The 22,776-nt window shown below is 39.6% G+C and overlaps 2 protein-coding genes across 3 annotated transcripts in view; both read left to right on the forward strand.

Moving 5' to 3' along the window:
* The first annotated feature begins 1,637 nt into the window (after positions 1-1,637).
* Positions 1,638-7,670, forward strand: LOC116407650. The gene is made up of 4 exons (XM_031893384.1): positions 1,638-1,956; positions 2,048-2,171; positions 4,658-4,731; positions 7,312-7,670. The coding sequence occupies exons 1-4, from the start codon at positions 1,638-1,640 to the stop codon at positions 7,668-7,670; spliced, it is 876 nt and encodes a 291-aa protein (XP_031749244.1).
* A 2,288-nt stretch (positions 7,671-9,958) lies between these two features.
* dpy19l1 (dpy-19 like C-mannosyltransferase 1) overlaps positions 9,959-22,776 on the forward strand; it is a 30,054-nt gene continuing 17,236 nt past the window's right edge. Inside the window, exons 1-10 of one of the 2 annotated variants that reach the window (XM_031892889.1) lie at positions 9,959-10,055; positions 10,800-10,916; positions 14,080-14,124; positions 15,345-15,646; positions 16,779-16,803; positions 17,460-17,547; positions 17,982-18,119; positions 19,126-19,246; positions 20,040-20,133; positions 22,192-22,249. In XM_031892889.1, the coding sequence (XP_031748749.1) occupies positions 15,355-15,646; positions 16,779-16,803; positions 17,460-17,547; positions 17,982-18,119; positions 19,126-19,246; positions 20,040-20,133; positions 22,192-22,249 (816 nt within the window). In that variant the 5' untranslated portion in view covers positions 9,959-10,055; positions 10,800-10,916; positions 14,080-14,124; positions 15,345-15,354. Of the gene's footprint in view, positions 10,190-10,799; positions 10,917-14,079; positions 14,125-15,344; positions 15,647-16,778; positions 16,804-17,459; positions 17,548-17,981; positions 18,120-19,125; positions 19,247-20,039; positions 20,134-22,191; positions 22,250-22,776 lie in introns of both variants that reach the window. The other variant, XM_031892888.1, reaches the window with a different exon arrangement.

A 22,776-nucleotide genomic window follows, 5' to 3' on the forward strand; every position in this document is an offset into this window, starting at 1 on the left:
CAAAGCCCTTCAATCCTCTGCGCTCCATCCCTTCTCTTGTGTCTCCATACGTTCCTGGCCGACTCCTCCACTCCTCTCAAAGCAACCACTTGGTTTTAGTATCACAATAGCCTTGGATATTCTGCTTGTTCAAGAAATCATCCAAGCCCCTCTTATAGGCATTAACAGAATAAAGATAAATAAAGATATACATACCTACGTACTCATCATTTTGAATAAGTCTACTAACTCCAGAAAAACTCTGGAGTTAGGACAACTCCTAATGACTTCTACACAAACTCACCAGTTTTTAAATTTGAGTAGTTTGAGAAGTTATTTTGTTTAATGTCCAATGATATCCCTTGGTAGTCAGGCCACCCTGAGTATAGTATTACCCGCCTACTTTACTATAGGCTGGGAAAAAGATGGACACAAGTTTAAAAGAATTGCAGTTTAGGGTGAACTGGTTATTTTGCATAAATGACTTACTCATTACATTTGAATTGTGTTGCTTTAGTCCTTACCATGGCTTCCCATTAAACAAAAATAACTTACAAACTCCTTCTCTTAGGGCAGCGACACACGATAAGATTAGATAAATCTTCGCTACCATGAACGACTAATCTCCCCGATATGCCATCCCACCGGTAAGAATGTAAATCACCAGTGGGATGGAATATGCTTAACTTCGGTTTCCCAAAGTCTCAGGAAAACTTGCGAGGCAACTTCGGGAAACCAAAGCGACTCTTACGCCATCCCACCCATTAACCTTCAAAGCCCTTCATTACTCTGTGCTCCATCCCTTCTCTTGTGTCTCCATACGTTCCTGGCCGACTCCTCCACTCCTCTCAAAGCAACCGCTTGGTTTCAGTATCACAATAGCCTTGGATATTCTGCTTTTTCAAGAAATCATCCAAGCCCCTCTTATAGGCATTAACAGAATAAAGATAAATAAAGATATACATACCTACATACTCATCATTTTGAATAAGTCTACTAACTCCAGAAGAACTCCAGTTGAAAAAATCTCTTGAATTTTGCGAGTACAACTCCTAATGACTTCTACATGAACTCACCAGTTTTTAAATTTGTGTTTTTTGAGCTCAAGTACATCTAGAAAACTCGAGTTTTGGAAACCCTAAATCAAATTAGTAAATTTTAGCTACAAGAAAAAATCCAGTTTGAATCTTAATGAATCAGCCCTATGTTCTGATGCTGTGGTTGAGATATAGCAGGATGGTAGGAGAGTGTTTCCCTGGCCAACCTTGTAGACCTAAAAGAGATGAGGGCTAAGAAGTTATTTTGTTTAATGTCAATTGATATCCCTTTGTTATCAGGCCACCCTGAGTATAGTATTACCCAACTACTTTACTATAGGCTGGGGAAAAAGATGGCCACAAGTCAAGTTTAAAAGAATTGCAGTTTAGGGAGAACTTGTTATTTTGCATAGGTGTGACCTGTAAATAACTATATTTGAAATGTGTTGCTTTAGCTGAGCTCTGAAAATTCCTTTGAGAATGAGCACTGGGTGTATCTTACTTTCAACTCACTTTCCAATCATAAAGCAAACTGTATAAGCAACTGGCTTTGTGTATTTTATTTCATTCCGTCCTGTCACGGCATCAGGCAGGCTTCAGCAAATTCTTCAAATGTCCAACATGGAAGAAATTCATAAAATAACAAATGATATCAAAAGCTTCAGCCTTAATGACTGCCCCGAAGGCAATCAGGGCTATGAACGAGTCCTCCTCCAGCTCTTTGGGTTTTTAGGACATGGAAAATCCTCCTTCATCAACACCTGCAAGTATATCTTGGATGATGGGGAGTACAAGGTCTACGCAGATGTCTCCAAGACACAAGGTGGGAACACAACAGCCAGAATAACGTATCCGCTGACCGACACCCTGACCCTGGTTGACAACCGCGGCTGCTCCAAGTTGGGTGATTATGAAACAGGAGAGGTTTTTGCTCAGCTGGGTAAGTGCAGGGAAACTGGGGTTGCTTTTTATGTTTCTCGGTGACAATGGCACAATGCAACGTCGCAATTTTTTCTTTTCATTTTTCACAGCAAATTTGTTACCTGTGGATAAAGAAGTGGAGTGGAGCAGAGGGTTTGGGCTCACAGAAAGAATTGTCATGGCTGAAAGATTAGTAAAATCATCAGACTTCATCTTCCCAATCTTTGTGTACAGGTAAGAGCGATATTTCAGCACAACGGGGCCATTTGGAAGCTTCTTTTCTGTAGAATCTTTAGTTGGGGCACGTTTACTAAAATTCTTTTTTTCTGACCTTCAGATTCGACATGGTATAAATGAGAAGTAAACTAGATCATTGTTGTATTTATAAAATGTCACAATGTTATGGGTCATACAAAAAATTTGAGTTTACGTTCGAAAATCACAAATTTTTCAAGCCGAAAGTACTGTGTTTAAGTGAATGTTCATATCCATGAATCCTCTTTATTTTTCTCATACAGGAATTGCTCCAGCAGCCATTTTAGGAGCATTGGCGCTCATTCTTGGAAAACAATAATGTGTTTAAGTTTCACTTGAAACTGGGTGAAATAGAAAACAGAGATGGCATTAACTTCCCCTTGAAACTGAGTGAAATAGAAAACAATGATGTGATTAACTTCCCTTTGAAAGTTTATGAAATAGAAAACAATGATGGGATTAACTTCCCTTTGAAAGTTTATGAAATAGAAAACAATGATGGGATTAATTTCCCCTTAAAACTGGATGAAATAGAAAACAGTGATGGGATTAACTTTCCTTGAAACTGGGTGAAATAGAAAACAATGATGGGATTAACTCCCCCTGAAAGTGGGTGAAATAAAAACAGTGATGGGATTAACTTCCCCTTGAAACTGAGTGAAATAGAAAACAATGATGTGATTAACTTCCCTTTGAAAGTTTATGAAATAGAAAACAATGATGGGATTAACTTTCCTTGAAACTGGGTGAAATAGAAAACAGTGATGGGATTAACTTCCCCTTAAAACTGGATGAAATAGAAAACAGTGATGGGATTAACTTCCCCTTGAAACTGAGTGAAATAGAAAACAATGATGTGATTAACTTCCCTTTGAAAGTTTATGAAATAGAAAACAATGATGGGATTAACTTTCCTTGAAACTGGGTGAAATAGAAAACAATGATGGGATTAACTCCCCCTGAAAGTGGGTGAAATAGAAAACAGTGATGGGATTAACTGCCCCTGAAAGTGGGTGAAATAGAAAACAGTGATGGGATTAACTTCCCCTTGAAACTGAGTGAAATAGAAAACAATGATGGGATTAATTTCCCTTTGAAAGTTTATGAAATAGAAAACAATGATGGGATTAACTTTCCTTGAAACTGGGTGAAATAGAAAACAATGATGGGATTAACTTCCCCTTAAAACTGGATGAAATAGAAAACAGTGATGGGATTAACTCCCCCTGAAAGTGTATGAAATAGAAAACAATGATGGGATTAATTTCCCCTTGAAAGTGTGTGAAATAGAAAACAGTGATGGGATTAATTTCTCCTTGAAACTGGGTGACAAATATGGGATTAATTTCCCTTTGAAAATGTGTCAACGAGCCTCCATAGGACTTAAAGATACTCGAAGGATCAAACCTGCTGAATTTTTTTTTTTTGCCAAAAAAGTTAACTAAACATTAATAAATCACGAATTTTGGGAGTTATTTTAGCAAATATGCCTTGTGACTTAATGAGAAATTATTTCCATTATCTGTGCTCATTTCCTGAGCTATGACGAGGCCCTGGCTAAAGGTTGGAACTGCAAAAGGGGGCCTTGGCCAAATGGTATTCCTTCAAGGGGGGCTGGAACAGAAAAAGGTTGACAACCATTGGCTAAATATAACACCTAGCAACTGCATCTACGGCAACCATTGGGTTAATTTAGATGTATGGGAGAGTCACTTGTTAAAGGAAAACTATCCCCCCCGAAATGAATACTTAACCAACAGATAGTTTATATTATGTTAAGTGACCTATTAAAGAATCTCGCCAATGGAATGCCTTTAAGAGGGGCCCGGATGAGTTCTTGATCAATCAGAATATCCAAGGCTATTGTGATACTAATATCTACAGTTAGTACTAGTGGTTGTATATATAGTTTATGTATGTGAGTGTATAGATTGGTAGGTGTGGGTTGTGGGTGCTGGGTTTACTTGGAAGGGTTGAACTTGATGGACACTGGTCTTTTTTCAACCCTATGAAACTATATATATCAGTAAATATTGCCCTTTTACATCCTTGAGCCGCCATTTAGTGATGGGCTGTGTGCTCCCTCAGAGATCAGCTGACAGGAAGTGATGCAGCTCTAACTGTAACAGGAAGTAGTGTGGGAGCAAAAGGCAGAACTCTGCCCATTCATTGGCTGATGGGGCCTAGCATGTATGTGTGCCTTGGCTTGTTTGTGGGCACTATGACTCCTATGATCCCAGGGGGCGGCCCTTAGTACATAAAATGGCAGTTTCCTATTTAGGATTACCCAATGGCACATACTACTAAAAAAGTATATTTTTCTGAAAATGGTTTATTTAGATGAAGCAGGGTTTCTAATTTCCATTTAAAAGTTTAAAACTGGGCATAATTCGGAGCAAAGTGCTTATTACTCTATTATCATATCACTGACATTTACTGACATCTATTTCCTATTAACTTTCCAGTGTGAAAAAAGGCCTGCAACCGCGGCAGGTACCGGCCATCAAACAAATGCTCGAATTTGCTAGAGATGTAACAGGTAATTTAGTCTTTTTTTCCATCCAATAACACCCAAACAAAACCAGTAAACCCCAGTATCACAGACATGTTTATCAGTTTGTTATGAGTCAAAAGCAGCTTATTTGCAATTTGCGATCTTCCAGATTGTATAAAAGACCTTATGAGATTATGGAGCTCAAAGGGGATATGAACCCAGCCATGATGCTGTCCCACTGCGCCCCCTACTTTTGCTATAGAAGTTGCCAAAAAACATAATTATAGATGCAAGAAAATGCACCAATGATAAAAAAAACTTCATTATAAATGCAAAAGAATTGACCAATGAGAATGCTGATTCCCAGCACTGTGTCAGGCCCCTTGCTGGTACCTTACATATAGAGATAATGATGGCATTTTCCCGTCATTATATGGCACAGGAATCAGACATGGGGATAAAGGGACAGACTTGTTCAGTGCTTGGAAACTGTGCTTAATGCTCCCAACTCCAATTGCAGGAACAGAGAACAGGGAGCCAGATTTATACAGATCAGCTGGGATTCTCATTGGAGGATTCTTTTGCATTTCAATGCTGCCAATGCGGGCCCTAGAGAGCTGGGAAAGTTTTATTGTGCAATATTGCTTTAAGAACACAACCCTGATGTTGCTGGACTACAGCTCCCAGCATGCCTCACCCTTCATTATATGTTACATTATTCTGGGATTTGTAGTCCAGCAACAGCTGAGTAACGTTTGGTTGAGCCACGCTGTGCAGCAGGGTTTAGTGTCCCTTTAAAAGTAAAGTTTGTATGGAGGAGCACAAAAACCAATACTGCACTATATCACAGATATGGGTACTCCACTTGGAACCATAGGACTGAATGCCAAAAAACAATATGCCGAAGCATGGAACCTTTAGTGAACCCCTACCCTTCTTAAAGGTGCCACACACCCGTGTTGGGGCACTCTACAATGGCAATGACTTACTGACACCTTGGAGCTACCAAAACCCTTGACCCAGTGGTTGCTCCAGAGTTCCCACAGTGTATTGTGTTCAGTGAATCAGATGTCGGCACCATTCTCAATGTTTACTCCATAAGTGAAGAAACATCCGCTTTGAAAGTGTTAGACAAAACTTGCCTGACCTGATTTCTGTCATAACCCAAACACAATTCTATTTTTAAACATGGGGCACAATTGCAACTTGTAGAGTAGCTACTATGCATTATAGGTAAAAAAATATTGCACTTTGCACTTCGTGTTTCTATTACAGATTTATCATAAAGTTGATGGACCACAATTCAAAGTTGCCGTCCTATTTATTATTAATAGTCTGGCATCTACCTGCTTGGCATCTCCAGGTTTTTTGTTCAGACTCAGTCAGACTTTACTGATGTGCTGCAAGTTGGAGTGATATCCCCCCCCCCCTACCAGCAGCCGATCAGCAGAACAATGGGAAGGGAGCAAGATAGCAGCTCCCAGTAGTTATCAGAATAGCACTCAATAGTAAGAAATCCAAGTCCGGCTTGGGACTCCTCCAGTTACATGGGAGTAGGAGAAACAATAGGTTAGCTGAAAGCAGTTCTAATGTGTAGCGCTGGCTCCTTCTGAAAGCTCAGACTCAGTCACACTTTACTGATGCGCTGCAAGTTGGAGTGATATCCCCCCCTCACCCCCAGCAGCCGATCAGCAGAACAATGGGAAGGGAGCAAGATAGCAGCTCCCAGTAGGTATCAGAATAGCGCTCAATAGTAGAAATCCAAGTCCGGTTTGGGACTCCTCCAGTTACATGGGAGTAGGAGAAACAATAGGTTAGCCGAAAGCAGTTCTAATGTGTAGCGCTGGCTGAAAGCTCAGACTCAGGCACACTTTACTGCTGCGCTGCAAGTTGGAGTGATATCCCCCTCCCCCCCAGCAGCCGATCAGCAGAACAATGGGAAGGGAGCAAGATAGCAGCTCACAGTAGGTATCTGAATAGCACTCAATAGTAAGAAATCCAAGTCCGGCTTGGGACTCCTCCAGTTACATGGGAGTAGGAGAAACAATAGGTTAGCTGAAAGCAGTTCTAATGTGTAGCGCTGGCTGAAAGCTCAGACTCAGGCACAAGGCACTGAGATGGCGCCTACACACCAATATTACAGCTACAAATACATTTGTTGGTTCAAGAATAAAAGGTTAAATGGCAGAGGGAATTATTTGCTGTGTAACAGTGTCATTTAGCAATAAAAAGTGCCCCATAAATATCATGACAGTACCCCTTTAAAAAAACAATGTTTTGTCAGGAGACTATCTTTCCAAGAAGGCTAACGTAAGAATAAATTATTAGTAAAAAATTTGCCCATAGAAATGTCCCCAGTGGCTTCTTCTTGAAAAAGGAGGGTGTTTGGGGGATTTAAAGTATCAATCAAGGCAATTTTACACAAGCCTGAAACATGCAACATTTTTTACTGCACTTTTTTTTCACCTATTGAGGTCTATGGTGGTTTTTTTTACAGAAATATCTGGCAAAAAAAATCACTATAGAAGAACTTATTTCAGATAGAAACTAATTTACTACTAGAACGTCTAATAATTACACAAATGATGACTCTAAAGACAAGTTTGATACATTTGCTCCTCACAGAAATATTTCCCGTCGTTGTCCTCACCCACAAGACTCAAGGAGATGTGAATGGAATAGAGAGAACCTTTAAGGACATGGGAGTGGAGTTGATTTTTTCACTTGAAAATTTCACCCCAGAAGACCACTTAAAGACACGAGGAAGACACTGGGGTGTCCTGGGGTTCTTTCGTGAGGTAATTAAAGATCTTCATTTCCGCCTGGAGCGACTGGGGGATCCGGATCATCGAAGGGAGCAACGGACGCTAAAGATTCTCAGATTCATATCTGATAGAGAAGTGAGAATGAAACAGGAAAAAATGGAAAGACTACATAGAATTGCACTAATACCCATTCAACAGCCTTCCTGCACTTTAATTTAAACATTATTAAAGGGTAGGGTTGCCACCTTTTTATTGGTCAGCAGGGAAGGTGGAAACAAAAGGGGTGGGTTATGACGTAGGAGGGGCGGGGCGGTGATAAAAGGTGTGGAGATATGGCGTCACATTACGAGGAGGATGGGGGAAGAAGAAAAAGAAAGAGGAAGGGTAAGTGGGGGTGGGTTCATAAAATAATGCATAATTAGATACTTTATATAAAAATAGTGAAAATATCACACTGTGAAGGAGAAATAAGCTGAAGTAAATGGGAACAAATCCATGCAAATCTACGAAACGTGCAAAAACAGTTACCGTAATCTGCAAAAAAATGGGGAGAAATTGACTTTTGATATCATATTGGTATCATCTGTACCTGATTTAAAGTGATACTAACACTAATAAAATACTCTGAAAACTGGAATGTGCATCAATAGTTCCCTATAGGTCGTGCTGATTGTTTTTCGCTAATAGGGCTGCTTTTGTAACTGTTAGTTGAAGTTCCTAAACCTGACTGTTCTGCCAATCTAAGGCTAATGGACTCCTGTTGCACAAATATGGCCGCCTCCTCATAGAGGAACATGGGGGGATCAGATAGGTCATGGGAAACATTGGGCAATTACTTTTATGGCAAAACTATAAATAGCACGCAATAACAATTTTATGATAGATGTAAAAAAGGTATAGTTTCTGGTGTCGGTATCTCTTTAAGCCTGACTTAGTTTTAATTGGTCACATTAGACCACTGGTTATTGGCCGTTTTCAAGCTCGCCTTCTAGGCCCCAAGAGCATCACCTCACCATACTTTATTTTAGTGTTTTTTTCTAAACAACAGGAAGAGATAGTGGAGGGGTACACCTCACTGTATGGGATCCCTTATCCGGAAACCGGTTATCCAGAAAGTTTTGAATTGTGGGAAGGTCATCCCGTTAGCTGATGGCAGCAGGGAATGAGCAAGGAACTTAAGCCTGGTACCCATGACATTCAGATCAATGACACTGAGCATTACTCGGGCTCATACACTCATTGGTTCATTAAATAAGCAGAATATTGGACAATTTGGCCAACTGGGCGCCAGATGGGTCTGATCATGCCAAATGATCAGACCATACAAGGTCCCACAGTTTGGATCTATCAAATAAGGGACACTCAGAAGTAGTAGAACCTTAGTTCAAGCGGATTGGGGTTGGGTTTTTCCTGACCGGCACATCCCTACTGAGGAGGTTTTTTGGCCTTCCTGGTGGATAACTGGCCAAGACATGGTCACATATTGGTCTTAGTTTTCAACCCAGCTGTTGTCTCAGTCAAGAAAGGCCAAGATGGGAGCCATTACCGACCCGTGTACCCATTGTGTAACCATTGTCTCAAAATATTACTCTCTACATCATACTAATAGTTAACTCAAAGGTGAACAACCCCTGTAAAGCAGACATATAGGATAAATTAAAAAAAAAAAATAGCCCAAAACTAGCCAAAAGTCACTTCGAAAGTAGCCCCAAAAATATGCCCAATATGTGCAAACAATATTTTTTAAAGAAAATAAAAGTATATATGGAAAAATCTACCTTTTTAAAGCGTATAATCACTACCCAAGCCCTGTGCCCCCTCTCCTGTTACTGGGATGGCTGATAACTACAGAAATAGATACCCAGACTTGATATACACATGGGTGCGTTGAACTACAACTCCCAGCTGCCCCAAGATATCCTAAGATTTATACCTTAAGAATCAACTGCAGAAAGTAACAAATGGCAGCCCACATCACAGTAGAAAATAATGGTACAATCTCATACCATAAAGAGCAGGGTGTAGGACAGACAGGTTGAGCCAAATAGAATAGAAATGGGAGCCTCTGTCTATACTGTCCAACTGCATGCTGGGTATTGTAGTCTTATATTAATCCTAGCTGTAGGCTAATTGTTAGATACAAACTACATTACCCAGCATGCAATGGGACAGGCAGTCAGGTTTACTAGGGGAAAAAAACTTTGCCCAGTTTCCAAACTACAAACCCACCAAGGCTCCAAAAAAAATAGCCCAAATCTGTACCTTGGCGGGTTTGTACTTTGGAAACCCTCCCGGGCGTTAAACCAGTAGCCCAATACGGCGGGAAAACCGCCAACCTTGTGGTGGTACAACTAGGCCGTGTTTATATAACACATAAGACGATATTCCCAGTCACTGTTCACTAGGCTCATAAGCCAAAGCACTCTCCTGGAACGTTTATTTAATTATCCCGCTTCTGGGAGCGCAGAGTTTCGGGAAAGTCAAATCTCGCGAGATTACAGCCTGTATATAAGAGCGATGACGTAAACGTAGCCGCCTTCCCAGTGACGAACCCGGAAGTGGCGCTTCAGCCTCATAGAAGCTCGTAGTGAGGCGCATTAGTCCGTATGTTGTGCGGCTGCTCCAAGGGTTTTTTTTGTTTTTATTTATCTATTCCAGGAAACAACAAATAAACACTATTAGGTGCTGGTTTACCGCCGCTTCCAGAAACCCAGCTCCCAATATTTGGCACAAACGAAGTAATTCTTATATTAAATTCGCTGGCAAGAGACCTTGTTTGTTCCAGAAGGGGACATAGAAACAGATTTGTTTGATTGGTTAACGGCAATGGGTCCCAAATGTGGAAATCTCAGGGGGGTCTTAAGGTGTTTTGGAGAAACTAGGGCAAAACCATTGCAATTTGGGGGGGATAAATGGGAAATGAAAAAGAAAACAATGAGTGGTGTTGCCCATAATTAATCTTGAATTGTTAGGCTTTTTTTTTTAAAGATATTGGAGCTTGAAGGGTCTCTGTGTTTGTTTTTTTAATGCTAAGTGGGGTCAGACTTGCTTCCCGCATTGAACTTTCATGAAACAAATTGCTTGAATGACATAAAGAGCAAAATTTAGAACACAATTAGTTCTACTAATACTATTCTAATGCCCCTATACTCCTGCCTGACCAACAGTTTCAACATTGGCCAGTTAATGCGCCGACCCAACTCCACTGTACAAAGATATCAGTCGGGATCCCCTGCTCCTTATGTATTACACAGATTCTTTTAATGGCACACAATGAAGGCTAATGTAGAAAATGATTGTGGTTGAGATGCTGCTTTGGAGCAAAAATCTTTTTTTATTGTTTTGTAGCGTATTCTTAAGTCATAGAGAAGACATGTTCATCGTGGAACAGTAACGGGGGGTGATGCGGACGTTTGAGAAGACTGGACCTGTATCGCTACAGGAGCTTCGCGCTTTCTAATAAGAGTAAGTGTTTTGTTTATATCATATACAGGTATAGGACCCGTTATCCAGAATGTTCAGGACCAAGGGAATTCCGGATAAGGGGTTTTTCTTAGTTGGGATCAAGTACAGGTACTGTTTTATTATTACAGAGAAAAGGGAATCATTTAACCATGAAATAAACCCAATAGGGCTGTTCTGCCCCAATAAGGGGTAATTATATCTTAGTTGGGATCAAGTACAGGTACTGTTTTATTATTACAGAGAAAAGGGAATCATTTAACCATGAAATAAACCCAATAGGGCTGTTCTGCCCCCAATAAGGGGTAATTATATCTTAGTTGGGATCAAGTACAGGTACTGTTTTATTATTACAGAGAAAAGGGAATCATTTAACCATGAAATAAACCCAATAGGGCTGTTCTGCCCCAATAAGGGGTAATTATATCTTAGTTGGGATCAAGTACAGGTACTGTTTTATTATTACAGAGAAAAGGGAATCATTTAACCATGAAATAAACCCAATAGGGCTGTTCTGCCCCCAATAAGGGGTAATTATATCTTAGTTGGGATCAAGTACAGGTACTGTTTTATTATTACAGAGAAAAGGGAATCATTTAACCATGAAATAAACCCAATAGGATTGTTCTGCCCCCAATAAGGGGTAATTATATCTTAGTTGGGATCAAGTACAGGTACTGTTTTATTATTACAGAGAAAAGGGAATCATTTAACCATGAAATAAACCCAATAGGGCTGTTCTGCCCCCAATAAGGGGTAATTATATCTTAGTTGGGATCAAGTACAGGTAGTGTTTTATTATTACAGAGAAAAGGGAATCATTTAACAATTAAATAAACCCAATAGGGCTGTTCTGCCCCCAATAAGGGGTAATTATATCTTCGTTGGGATCAAGTACAGGTACTGTTTTATTATTACAGAGAAAAGGGAATCATTTAACCATGAAATAAACCCAATAGGGCTGTTCTGCCCCCAATAAGGGGTAATTATATCTTAGTTGGGATCAAGTACAGGTACTGTTTTATTATTACAGAGAAAAGGGAATCATTTAACCATTAAATAAACCCAATAGGGCTGTTCTGCCCCAATAAGGGGTAATTATATCTTAGTTGGGATCAAGTACAGGTACTGTTTTATTATTACAGAGAAAAGGGAATCATTTAACCATGAAATAAACCCAATAGGGCTGTTCTGCCCCCAATAAGGGGTAATTATATCTTAGTTGGGGTCAAGTACAGGTACTGTTTTATTATTACAGAGAAAAGGGAATCATTTAACCATGAAATAAACCCAATAGGGCTGTTCTGCCCCAATAAGGGGTAATTATATCTTAGTTGGGATCAAGTACAGGTACTGTTTTATTATTACAGAGAAAAGGGAATCATTTAACCATGAAATAAACCCAATAGGGCTGTTCTGCCCCAATAAGGGGTAATTATATCTTAGTTGGGATCAAGTACAGGTACTGTTTTATTATTACAGAGAAAAGGGAATCATTTAACCATGAAATAAACCCAATAGGGCTGTTCTGCCCCCAATAAGGGGTAATTATATCTTAGTTGGGGTCAAGTACAGGTACTGTTTTATTATTACAGAGAAAAGGGAATCATTTAACCATTAAATAAACCCAATAGGGCTGTTCTGCCCCAATAAGGGGTAGTTATATCTTAGTTGGGATCAAGTACAGGTACTGTTTTATTATTACAGAGAAAAGGGAATCATTTAACCATGAAATAAACCCAATAGGGCTGTTCTGCCCCCAATAAGGGGTAATTATATCTTAGTTGGGGTCAAGTACAGGTACTGTTTTATTATTACAGAGAAAAGGGAATCATTTAACCATGAAATAAACCCAATAGGGCTGTTCTGCCCCAATAAGGGGTAATTATATCTTAGTTGGGATCAAGTACAGGTACTGTTTTATTATTACAGAGAAAAGGGAATCATTTAACCATGAAATAAACCCAATAGGGCTGTTCTGCCCCCAATAAGGGGTAATTATATCTTAGTTGGGATCAAGTACAGGTACTGTTTTATTATTACAGAGAAAAGGGAATCATTTAACCATGAAATAAACCCAATAGGGCTGTTCTGCCCCAATAAGGGGTAATTATATCTTAGTTGGGATCAAGTACAGGTACTGTTTTATTATTACAGAGAAAAGGGAATCATTTAACCATTAAATAAACCCAATAGGGCTGTTCTGCCCCAATAAGGGGTAATTATATCTTAGTTGGGATCAAATACAGGTACTGTTTTATTATTACAGAGAAAAGGGAATCATTTAACCATTAAATAAACCCAATAGGGCTGTTCTGCCCCAATAAGGGGTAATTATATCTTAGTTGGGATCAAGTACAGGTACTGTTTTATTATTACAGAGAAAAGTGAATCATTTAACCATTAAATAAACCCAATAGGGCTGTTCTGCCCCAATAAGGGGTAATTATATCTTAGTTGGGATCAAGTACAGGTACTGTTTTATTATTACAGAGAAAAGTGAATCATTTAACCATTAAATAAACCCAATAGGGCTGTTCTGCCCCAATAAGGGGTAATTATATCTTAGTTGGGATCAAGTACAGGTACTGTTATGTTATATTACAGAGAAAAAGGAAATCAATTTTAAAAATCTGAATTAATCAATAAAAATGGAATCCATGGCAGACAGACCTTTCCGTAATTCAGAGCTTTCTGGATATGGGGTTTCCGGATAATGGATCCCATACCTGTACTAGGCATGCATTATTAGAAAAAAAAAAACCGTGAGCACTTGAAATAAAAATTCTGCTCTGTGGAACTACAACCACTGCTTATGGGGGGGGGGGGGGGGTTTGTATTATTTTCATTTATTATATAACAAATGCAGCTGGTTCTTTTGATTGACTTTTTACTCACTGCGGCTGGGAAGTGCCAGTTGCAGTTTTTTAATACAGAGAAAAATTAAATCATTATTAAAAAAAATAATAAAATTATTTGTTTAGAATAGGTTCTCTTAGAGTTTTCTGTGTATAACAGGTTTGGGGATAAGGTATCCTGAACAAAGGTCAAATTTGGACCGATTAATAATTTACAAACTGAAAAGTGTAAACCTTTTGGTTGTGACTCTTTGTATTAGAAGGTCTTAAAGGTTAAATTACAATGATTTTATTTTTTTTTTAACCAGACCACCCCCCATATTGGTGCAGAGAAGATACTGGAGCAGTTATAGGTAAGTGAAGTTAGGCCTCCCCCTGTGGTACAGGAAGGGTTTCAGCCGTATATGGGATGCAAATAATGATGGAAGGAATCTTCTAGATTTTCTAATTTCTAGAACTTCTATAACAGTTCATGGTCCCTCAGACTGTTGGGGGCCAGACTATAGTCCTCAAAGTATGCCCCCCGGAGCAGCACAGGTAACGCACATCACCAGTGCTCTTTCTCGAGGTGGCAATCTCCGATGCAACTGATAAACTCAGGCAGTTTTATTCTGAAATCAAGTATGTAGTCTGGACCTTTGCAAAAAGTGAGTTGCCAATGAACGTCAATGAAATTATTATACGTTGCTTTCACTGTGGAAGACTTTCTTGGTAATTGTCATGTGAAATACTTTTTTTTTAGGATATGCAATGCTATGGTTGTCTGCCTATGCCTTTCCCAACAGGGGTCCCTAGAACATTCATTATTAATCTTCAGTCTCTAGTCAGGGAAAAATGTCTCGGTACCTTTGTCTGATGGTCATCTAAACAGTTCCTATTATATATCTATGACCTCAACCTTTTATCTACTACTTCTACCTGCCAGACTGCTCCAAAGCACGTCAGTGCTAAACTAGGAGGCAAAGTGAGAGTCCTTCTTACCAGGCTGATCCAGACTGGCAACATGCTCCCTGCTCCGTCCTCCCTCTCCCAGCACCCCGCTCCCCGCGGCGCCCTCCCTCTCCCAGCACCCCGCTCCCCACGGCGCCCTCCCCCTCCCTACTGTATCCTCCCTCTCTCAGCTCCCCTGCTGCCAGGGGTGAGGACACGGGGGGGCGGGTAAATTACTTTGGGGGCCCGTAGTTTGAGGATTCTTGGCTTAAACTGTTGGGTCATGTACCTGTACCAGCTTCCGAACCTGTACTAGCACCTGTACCTGTATTAGCACACTTGATAATAGGTCCCTACAGGACAGTGGCAGACTGAAAGTGTTGAATATCCCTATTCTAGGTTATCTGCTCCTGTAGAATGAGTTTCTTGGAAGCAGTGTATAGTGGCGGCCCCTCCCACTATCAAAGCCCCAACTCACCCTCCTCTAGTTTTAACATTACTATCAGGCAAGATATTACAGTGCAGTCTGGTCGTTCTGCCTGGGCTCACTTGAGGTCGATTACAAGAGATACTCTGCTAATTACATTTGTCATTTCCTCGGACTTAGATTTTGTTTCTCTTATGTCTCTGCTTAATTTTGCAGCATTTCTGTGATGGCTGTGCATGCCAGGTCCAAGCTAAAGGAGCGCAGTTCAAAGGAGCAGAGGCAACAGAGACAGCCTCCCTCAATTCCTTCTTACTCTTCAGGAGATGCTACAGAGGAGAGAGAGAATAGGGCCAGGCACAGAGACAAGGGGGATTCAAGGCAAAGACATGGCTCAGACTCTGCCCACCTCTCCAGAGCCTGGAACAATCAGTGCCATCAAATGAAGCACAAAGGGTTCTTCCTAGACTTGGGCTTTAGTACAACAGATCATTTGAAGTCATGGAGCATCCTGTTATTCGGTAAGACCTCTATTCTAATGCATTAATGTTACATTGTGAAAATATTGTTTGCAGGGCAGTTTGTAAGATGATGTATCTGTATAATGTCTAACAAAATAAGTGACTTTAAACAATTGACTGCACTTGATTATGGAAGTTGCACCTACATTACTATTGTAGAATATGGGCACTTTCCCAATGACTCGCTGGGCCAATTGTGTAGTGATTCAGCAGGTTGGGAAAGATCTGTATATGAACAGTCTGTAAAAGGGAAAGTAGGTTCTGCATTGGTTCCTATACTTCTCCAAAGCACTCTGAAATCTTGGAAATAGTGCAACAAGGCTGAAATCAAGCAGGTGATGCCTAGAAAACTGGGGAAAGATGGTGGCAGCCCTCCCTGTGTTTAGATTCACTCGGTGCCACTATCTGGGAATTACTGCAGTCAGGGATCCCAATGGCAGAAGGGGGCATGAAGTGAAGTAAAAAGTGCTGTTTGTGGGTAGGTTTCAAGGGGGTAAGGCTTGCAATAAATGGGTGGGGTCATAATGATGAGGTGTGCCTGGGATGGATGACATGGTTGTAAGCGAAAACTATTTTTCTTTTTTTTATTTTAATTGCTTACTGATGGGAAATGTGCAAGCAAAACATCACAATCAACATTTGCTTAGAGCACCTCAATACTTGGTGCATCTCAGGCAAATGCTCATTCATTAAAGCTGCCCCACTTACATCCAGAAGAGCTTTATAAAGGTCAGAACCCCATTAGAAGCAAGAGGGTTTATTTTCGACCCACAAACTGCAGTGTGCAAAGTACATGCAGTTTCAGGCATAATAGGATTTTTTCCAATAATTCCAGTGCCTTTGGGTCTGCAAGGCTGAAAATGTTCATTCTAAACTACAATTTATGACAACCCTGACTTATAGTCATTTTGGCAGTATCAGTGCAGTGGACTCTTGACGACAAGGCGGTGGCAAGCATTGACTGGCATCACTGGCTTCAGAAACAGGGACAATATCAGTGTAGCAGGCTTTTATAGGGGGCAGTGTGGCAGTACCCTTAAGGATGACTAACAATGTATCTTTTTTTTTTTTTTTTTTTTTTTAAATGTAATGTGTATACTGTTAATGCTCTGTTTCTCTGCTTATTTTTCAGGTGTTGTTGTGGGAGTGTTACACTGGTAAGAGAAATTCTCTCTTCTTTTTGTATAACTTTCTCTGTTGTACTGTTTTGTTGGCTCATTGGCCTTGCATAACAGGACTAGCAGGCAACAGAGAAGGTAATTATTCATAGAGTTTTCTTACGTGAGTTGTATAAGAAGTTTGGTGTAAGGGTTTGTAAGAGGCTTGCTAAGTGGACAGCAGCCAGTCTATATGGCAGTGATCCCCAACCAGTGGCTCAGGGGCAACATGTTGCTCCCCAACCCCTTGGATGTTGCTCTCAGTGCCCCCAAACCAGGGAGTTATTTTTTAATTCCTGACTTGGGGGCAAGTTTTGGTTGAATAAAAACAAGATTTCCTACCAAATAAAGCCCCTGTAAGCTGATAGGGTGCATAGAGGCCCCTAATAGCCAATCACATCCATGAACCTTTATGGTGCTTGTGTTGCTCCCCAAGTCTTTTTACATTTGACTGTGGCTCACAAGTAAGAAAGGCTGTGGATCCCTGCTATATGTGATTGGCTACCTGTTAGTTTCTTCTCCTTGCTAAAATGGAGGCATTTAACCGTTAAGCACCCTGTATTATTGAAAGACTAATTATTTAAAGAGACTAAACAGATCAGTGTTATTGTTATGCTATGTTTGTAATGTTCTTTAAACTTTTTTTGTTTTTTCAGGGGCCATATTTCTACACTTTTTGAAAATGACCGCCATTTTTCCCACCTTTCAACACTGGAGAGAGAAATGGCATTTCGGACAGAGATGGTTAGTTGTGCTTTCTTTATTCACTTATGGGTGAATTTATATCCCCACGAGTGATTGTTTTAGCTCTTTGCCTTTGTGTGACTGCTTTGACAGTAGACACCGACCAAAGAAATGTTGCAGTATTAACAGAGCGAGTGCAGTAATCTATTCTACGGATGCACCGAATCCAGGATTTGGTTTGGTATTCGCCCAAGATTCGGCCGAATCCTAAAAATCATGTGAAAAAAGTTTTGAATCTGCCCAAACCCCGAATGTATACTGGTACATACATGTAGCAGTATTGCTAGTATTCTATTTAATCCCTACAATTGATAAAGAAGTAAACAGGCCCTGGTTATGAAAAAAGAATTTGGTGATTTCTGTCCTTTTCTTCCATCTGCTGCTGTAATAAGCCGTGTTTGTAATGAATATTTTTTTCTCCTGTGGCTCTTTAGGGTCTCTATTACTCTTATTTCAAGACTATGACTGAAGCACCTTCATTTTATTCCGGACTACACCAGATCATGAACGATAACATTACAGAGTATCCCAAAGTCATCAATACGTTACAAAGATTTAATCTTTATCCCGAGGTAAGTCCTGCTGAACCTGTAAAAAGGCAACTTAGGGCTGACGGTAAATAAGCAATTTTTGATTCAGTAATCAGAGGGGTAGTTCACCTTTAAATTAACTGTTAATATGATGTAGACATTGATATTGAGACAATGTGCAATTGGTCTTCATTTTTTATGGGTTTTCAGTTAATTTGCCTTTTTTCCAGCAGCTCTCCTATTGTTATTTTATCAGATGTCAGGGTTTATTTCATGGTTAGATGATTCCCTTTTCTCTGTAATAATAAAACAGTACCTGTACTTGATCCCAACTAAGATATAATTACCCCTTATTGAGGGCAGAACAGCCCTATTGGGTTTATTTAATGGTTAAATGATTCCCTTTTCTCTGTAATAATAAAACAGTACCTGTACTTGATCCCAACTAAGATATAATTACCCCTTATTGGGGGCAGAACAGCCCTATTGGGTTTATTTAATGGTTAAATGATTCCCTTTTCCCTGTAATAATAAAACAGTACCTGTACTTGATCCCAACTAAGATATAATTACCCCTTATTGGGGGCAGAACAGTCCTATTGGGTTTATTTCATGGTTAAATGATTCCCTTTTCTCTGTAATAATAAAACAGTACCTGTACTTGATCCCAAGCAAGATATAATTACCCCTTATTGGGGCAGAACAGCCCTATTGGGTTTATTTCATGTTTAAATGATTCCCTTTTCTCTGTAATAATAAAACAGTACCTATACTTGATCACAACTGTACCTATACTTTTCTCTCCTATACCTGTACCATAGAGATGAATAGAAAGTGGAGGAATTTCACTTTAAACATTTTTATTGAAACCTAATGTACTACATGATCCTTTTAGTTCTGCTCTTTTGTACTGTAAATGTTCCAGACAGTAAATGAAAAGGTAATGCAACACGCGGCTGAAGTTGGCAGAGGATAAAGCTGCAGTCGGCGCGCATACAAAAGAATAAGTTAATAAGATTATTGAGTTTCTCGTCTTTTCTGCGTGCAGATGATATTGGCCAGCTGGTTCCGGGTATATACACAGACGATGGATTATCTTGGTTACAAGACAAAACTGTGCTGGACTGTAAACCGAGGAGATGAACTTAGTCCTGTAGAGAGCTGCGAAGGTAAATCACATCCATGGAAATAATCTTATCATGTGGTGCCACACAGCTGCAGCTGGCATATCAAAGGGGTCCCTGTTGCGCTGCTGGGTGGCTTTTTAATAGAAAATTCTCTATATTAAAACCTAGACTGTCACACAGAGCTCTCTTATATTTTGGGCATTCGGCTAAGTGAACAGCTTACCTTACGGATGTCCCAGAATTCCCAGCTATAAGGCTCTGTATCATACTGTATTGCTCCAAGGTAAATTTTTGATGCCCTTTGGGTCGGAACATTTCAGCCCAAGTCCTTTAGTTTACAGAGATGCAATACTTGAAAGTAGAAGGCATCTTTTATTAACAGCATTTCCCACAGGCAAAATAACTGATAGGGTTTCTACATGGACTAGACCTGGAACAAATTGTATATGCCCCTGTAATGTATATACAGATATAGGACCCATTATCCAGAATGGTTGGGACCAAGGGTATTCTGGATAAGGGGTCTTTCTATAGTTTTGAACTCCATACCTTAAGTCTTCTTTAAAATCAATCCAACCTTAATTAAACCCAATAGAATTGTTCTGCCCCCAATAAGGGGTAATTATATCTTAGTTGGGATCAAGTACAGGTACTGTTTTATTATTACAGAGAAAAGGGAATCATTTAACCATTAAATAAACCCAATAGGGCTGTTCTGCCCCAATAAGGGGTAATTATATCTTAGTTGGGATCAAGTACAGGTACTGTTTTATTATTAGAGAGAAAAGGGAATCATTAACCATTACATTAATAGTGCTATTTTGCTTTTCGTCAGGTTTAGGAGATCCAGCCTATTTTTACGTCACTATGATATTTATTTGGAATGGAGCTATGATGTTCTTCTTTTACATATATGGTACATTTTTAAGGTAAGGCTTTACTTGATTCATTCTAATACAAACATTAATTTAATTACATTTACATTACATTTAATTACTCCTATACATGTTATGGAACTCCTCTGTGACTTATAATATATCTATATTTTTATAAGCGGCACTTTATTCACTGTATAAATGGTAAAGAATTTTTAATTGATTATATTAAAAATCGGGAGAACAATGGGAAGGGAGCAAGATAGCAGCTCCCAGTAGGTATCAGAATAGCACTCAATAGTAAGAAATCCAAGTCCGGCTTGGGACTCCTCCAGTTACATGGGAGTAGAAGAAACAATAGGTTAGCTGAAAGCAGTTCTAATGTGTAGCGCTGGCTCCTTCTGAAAGCTCAGACTCAGGCACACTTTACTGCTGTGCTGCAAGTTGGAGTGATATCCCCCCCTCACCCCCAGCGGCCGATCAGCAGAACAATGGGAAGGAAGCAAGATGGCAGCTCCCAGTAGGTATCAGAGTAGCACTCAATAGTAAGAAATCCAAGTCCGGCTTGGGACTCCTCCAGTTACATGGGAGTAGGAGAAACAATAGGTTACTTGAAGCTTCCTAGAATACTGAGTATACTCACTGGGTGTAGGGAGAGATAAAAGGGTTGCTTCATCCTACAGGATGACGTACAGCTCCTCAGTGACCCTGTCCCTGCCTATGATCCACATTCATGCCAGAATTGGACAGCTGGGGTCGACCAGTTAACCACCGCACTATAAATATAGTCACAGAGAGTGGCCCATCTAGGCAGGTTAATGGAGTGGCTCTGTGACTATAAATAAATCTTGCAATGAGAATGAGCTCTCAGGGCACATATTCTATATCTACTCAGCAGCAGCAGGGGAATGGGAACGCTGCCCAGCTCTTTGCCCTTATTTAACCCTTTGTTCGCTCTCATGTTGCTGCAGATTTATTGCACATAAACTTACCTTTAAATGAACCTCTAGTAGGTTATAGAACCTCCTATTCTTACAACTTTGCATTTGGTCTTCATTATTTATTTGTTTATAGTATTTTTAAATATTAACCTTCCTCTTCTACATCTTTTTGGCTTTGAAATGGGGGTCACTGACCCCGGCAGCCAAAAACTATTGCTCTATGAGGCAACAGTTTTATTGTTATTGTTACTGTTTAAAGCTTATATTTCATGTTGATTTATGAGGCTTGATTATGATTCAGTATTTAAAAAGCACCAATTTGTTCTGCAGTGTTGTACAGTAAAATAGGTGTATACATTCAGGGGCACATTTACTAAAACTCGAGTTTCTCAGAAATTTCCCCCATAATTTGTGATTTATTAATGTTTAGTTAACTCTTTTTTTGTCAAACAAACACTTGGCAGGTTTGATATGTTGAGTACCATCAATTCCTATGGAGGCTTAGAATAGTAGAGGAATAGAATAGTCAGTGACAGCCTGTCCTTGGCACATTTTCAAGGAGAAGTTAATCCCATCATTGTTTTCTGTTTCACCCAGTTTCAAGGGGAAGTTAATCCCCTCATTGTTTTGTTTCACCCAGTTTCAATGGGAAATTCATTCCATTATTGTTTTCTGTTTCACCCAGTTTCAAAGAGAAGTTAATCCCAATAGTATTGTATTCCACCTAGTTTCAAGGGAAAGTTAATCCCATCATTTTTTTCTGTTTAGAAAAAGAGTTTCACGTGAAACTGGGTTAAACAGAAAACAAGTGAAACTTAAACACATTATTGCTTTCCAAGAATGAGTGCCAATGCTCCTAAAATGGCTGCTGGAGCAATTCCTGTTTGGTAAAAAATAACCTAGATTCATGGAAACAAGCCCCCGTATAAACTTAAATTTTTTATCAAATTACTTTTGGCTAAAAAAATGTCATCTTCAACTCCAAACTTTTCATACAAACGATTCAAGCATTATCGTGACATTTTATAATTACATCAGGTTTAATTTGAATTCATACCATGTCGAGTCTATACGACCTAAATGTACAAAATCAACCAATACAAGGGGTAAAGAGCTTACATATAATATAATTATCATTAGAAAGATTTAAAAATATATGTATATTTTTTAGTGGGAGTCGACTTGGAGGCTTCCTAGTTGTCCTGTCCTTCTTCTTTAACCATGGTGAGGTAAGTAACTGTCATTTTGTGACATGTTTTGTTAAACTGAGCCTTATCATCAGAATTACACACATACACCAGCAAACAAATAAAACTATGGGTAACAAAGGGCACTTTCTGGGGCTATGAGCTATGTCAGGCATCTTGCTGGTACCTTACATATAGAGATAAATATGTCATTTTCCCTTCATTATATGGCACAGGAATCAGACATGGGGATAAAGGGACAGACTTGTTCAGTGCTGGGAAACTGTGCTTAATGCTCCCAACTCCAATTGCAGGAACAGAGAACAGGGAGCCAGATTTATACAGATCTCAACGAAATAAACAGATCCGGAGCGCATAGAATGGGGGAAAAAAGAAAAACAATAATAGTGTAGTAACGTTTAAATATTGTGACAGTATTAAACCCCGTTTAGAGTTCCCAGTGTTCAATAAATTAATATTAACACCAAGTGTGGTACCGCTAACTGCTCACCAGATGGCAGTGTTGTTGAAGTAAAATAAACGTCATGTGTTCATTGCAGACTTGTAGC

Source organism: Xenopus tropicalis, chromosome 9, assembly GCF_000004195.4.
Source record: "Xenopus tropicalis strain Nigerian chromosome 9, UCB_Xtro_10.0, whole genome shotgun sequence".
NCBI classification, from domain to species: Eukaryota; Metazoa; Chordata; class Amphibia; order Anura; family Pipidae; genus Xenopus; species Xenopus tropicalis.

What these genes read in the sequence shown, in the direction of transcription:
- LOC116407650 (XM_031893384.1), top strand. Translation starts at nt 1,638, where the DNA reads ATGGAAGAAATTCATAAAATAACAAATGATATCAAAAGCTTCAGCCTT. An exon ending in TTCCCAATCTTTGTGTACAG is followed by an intron (nt 2,172 to 4,657) that starts GTAAGAGCGATA and finishes TTAACTTTCCAG; the next exon opens with TGTGAAAAAAGGCCTGCAAC. An exon ending in ATTTGCTAGAGATGTAACAG is followed by an intron (nt 4,732 to 7,311) that starts GTAATTTAGTCT and finishes TGCTCCTCACAG; the next exon opens with AAATATTTCCCGTCGTTGTC.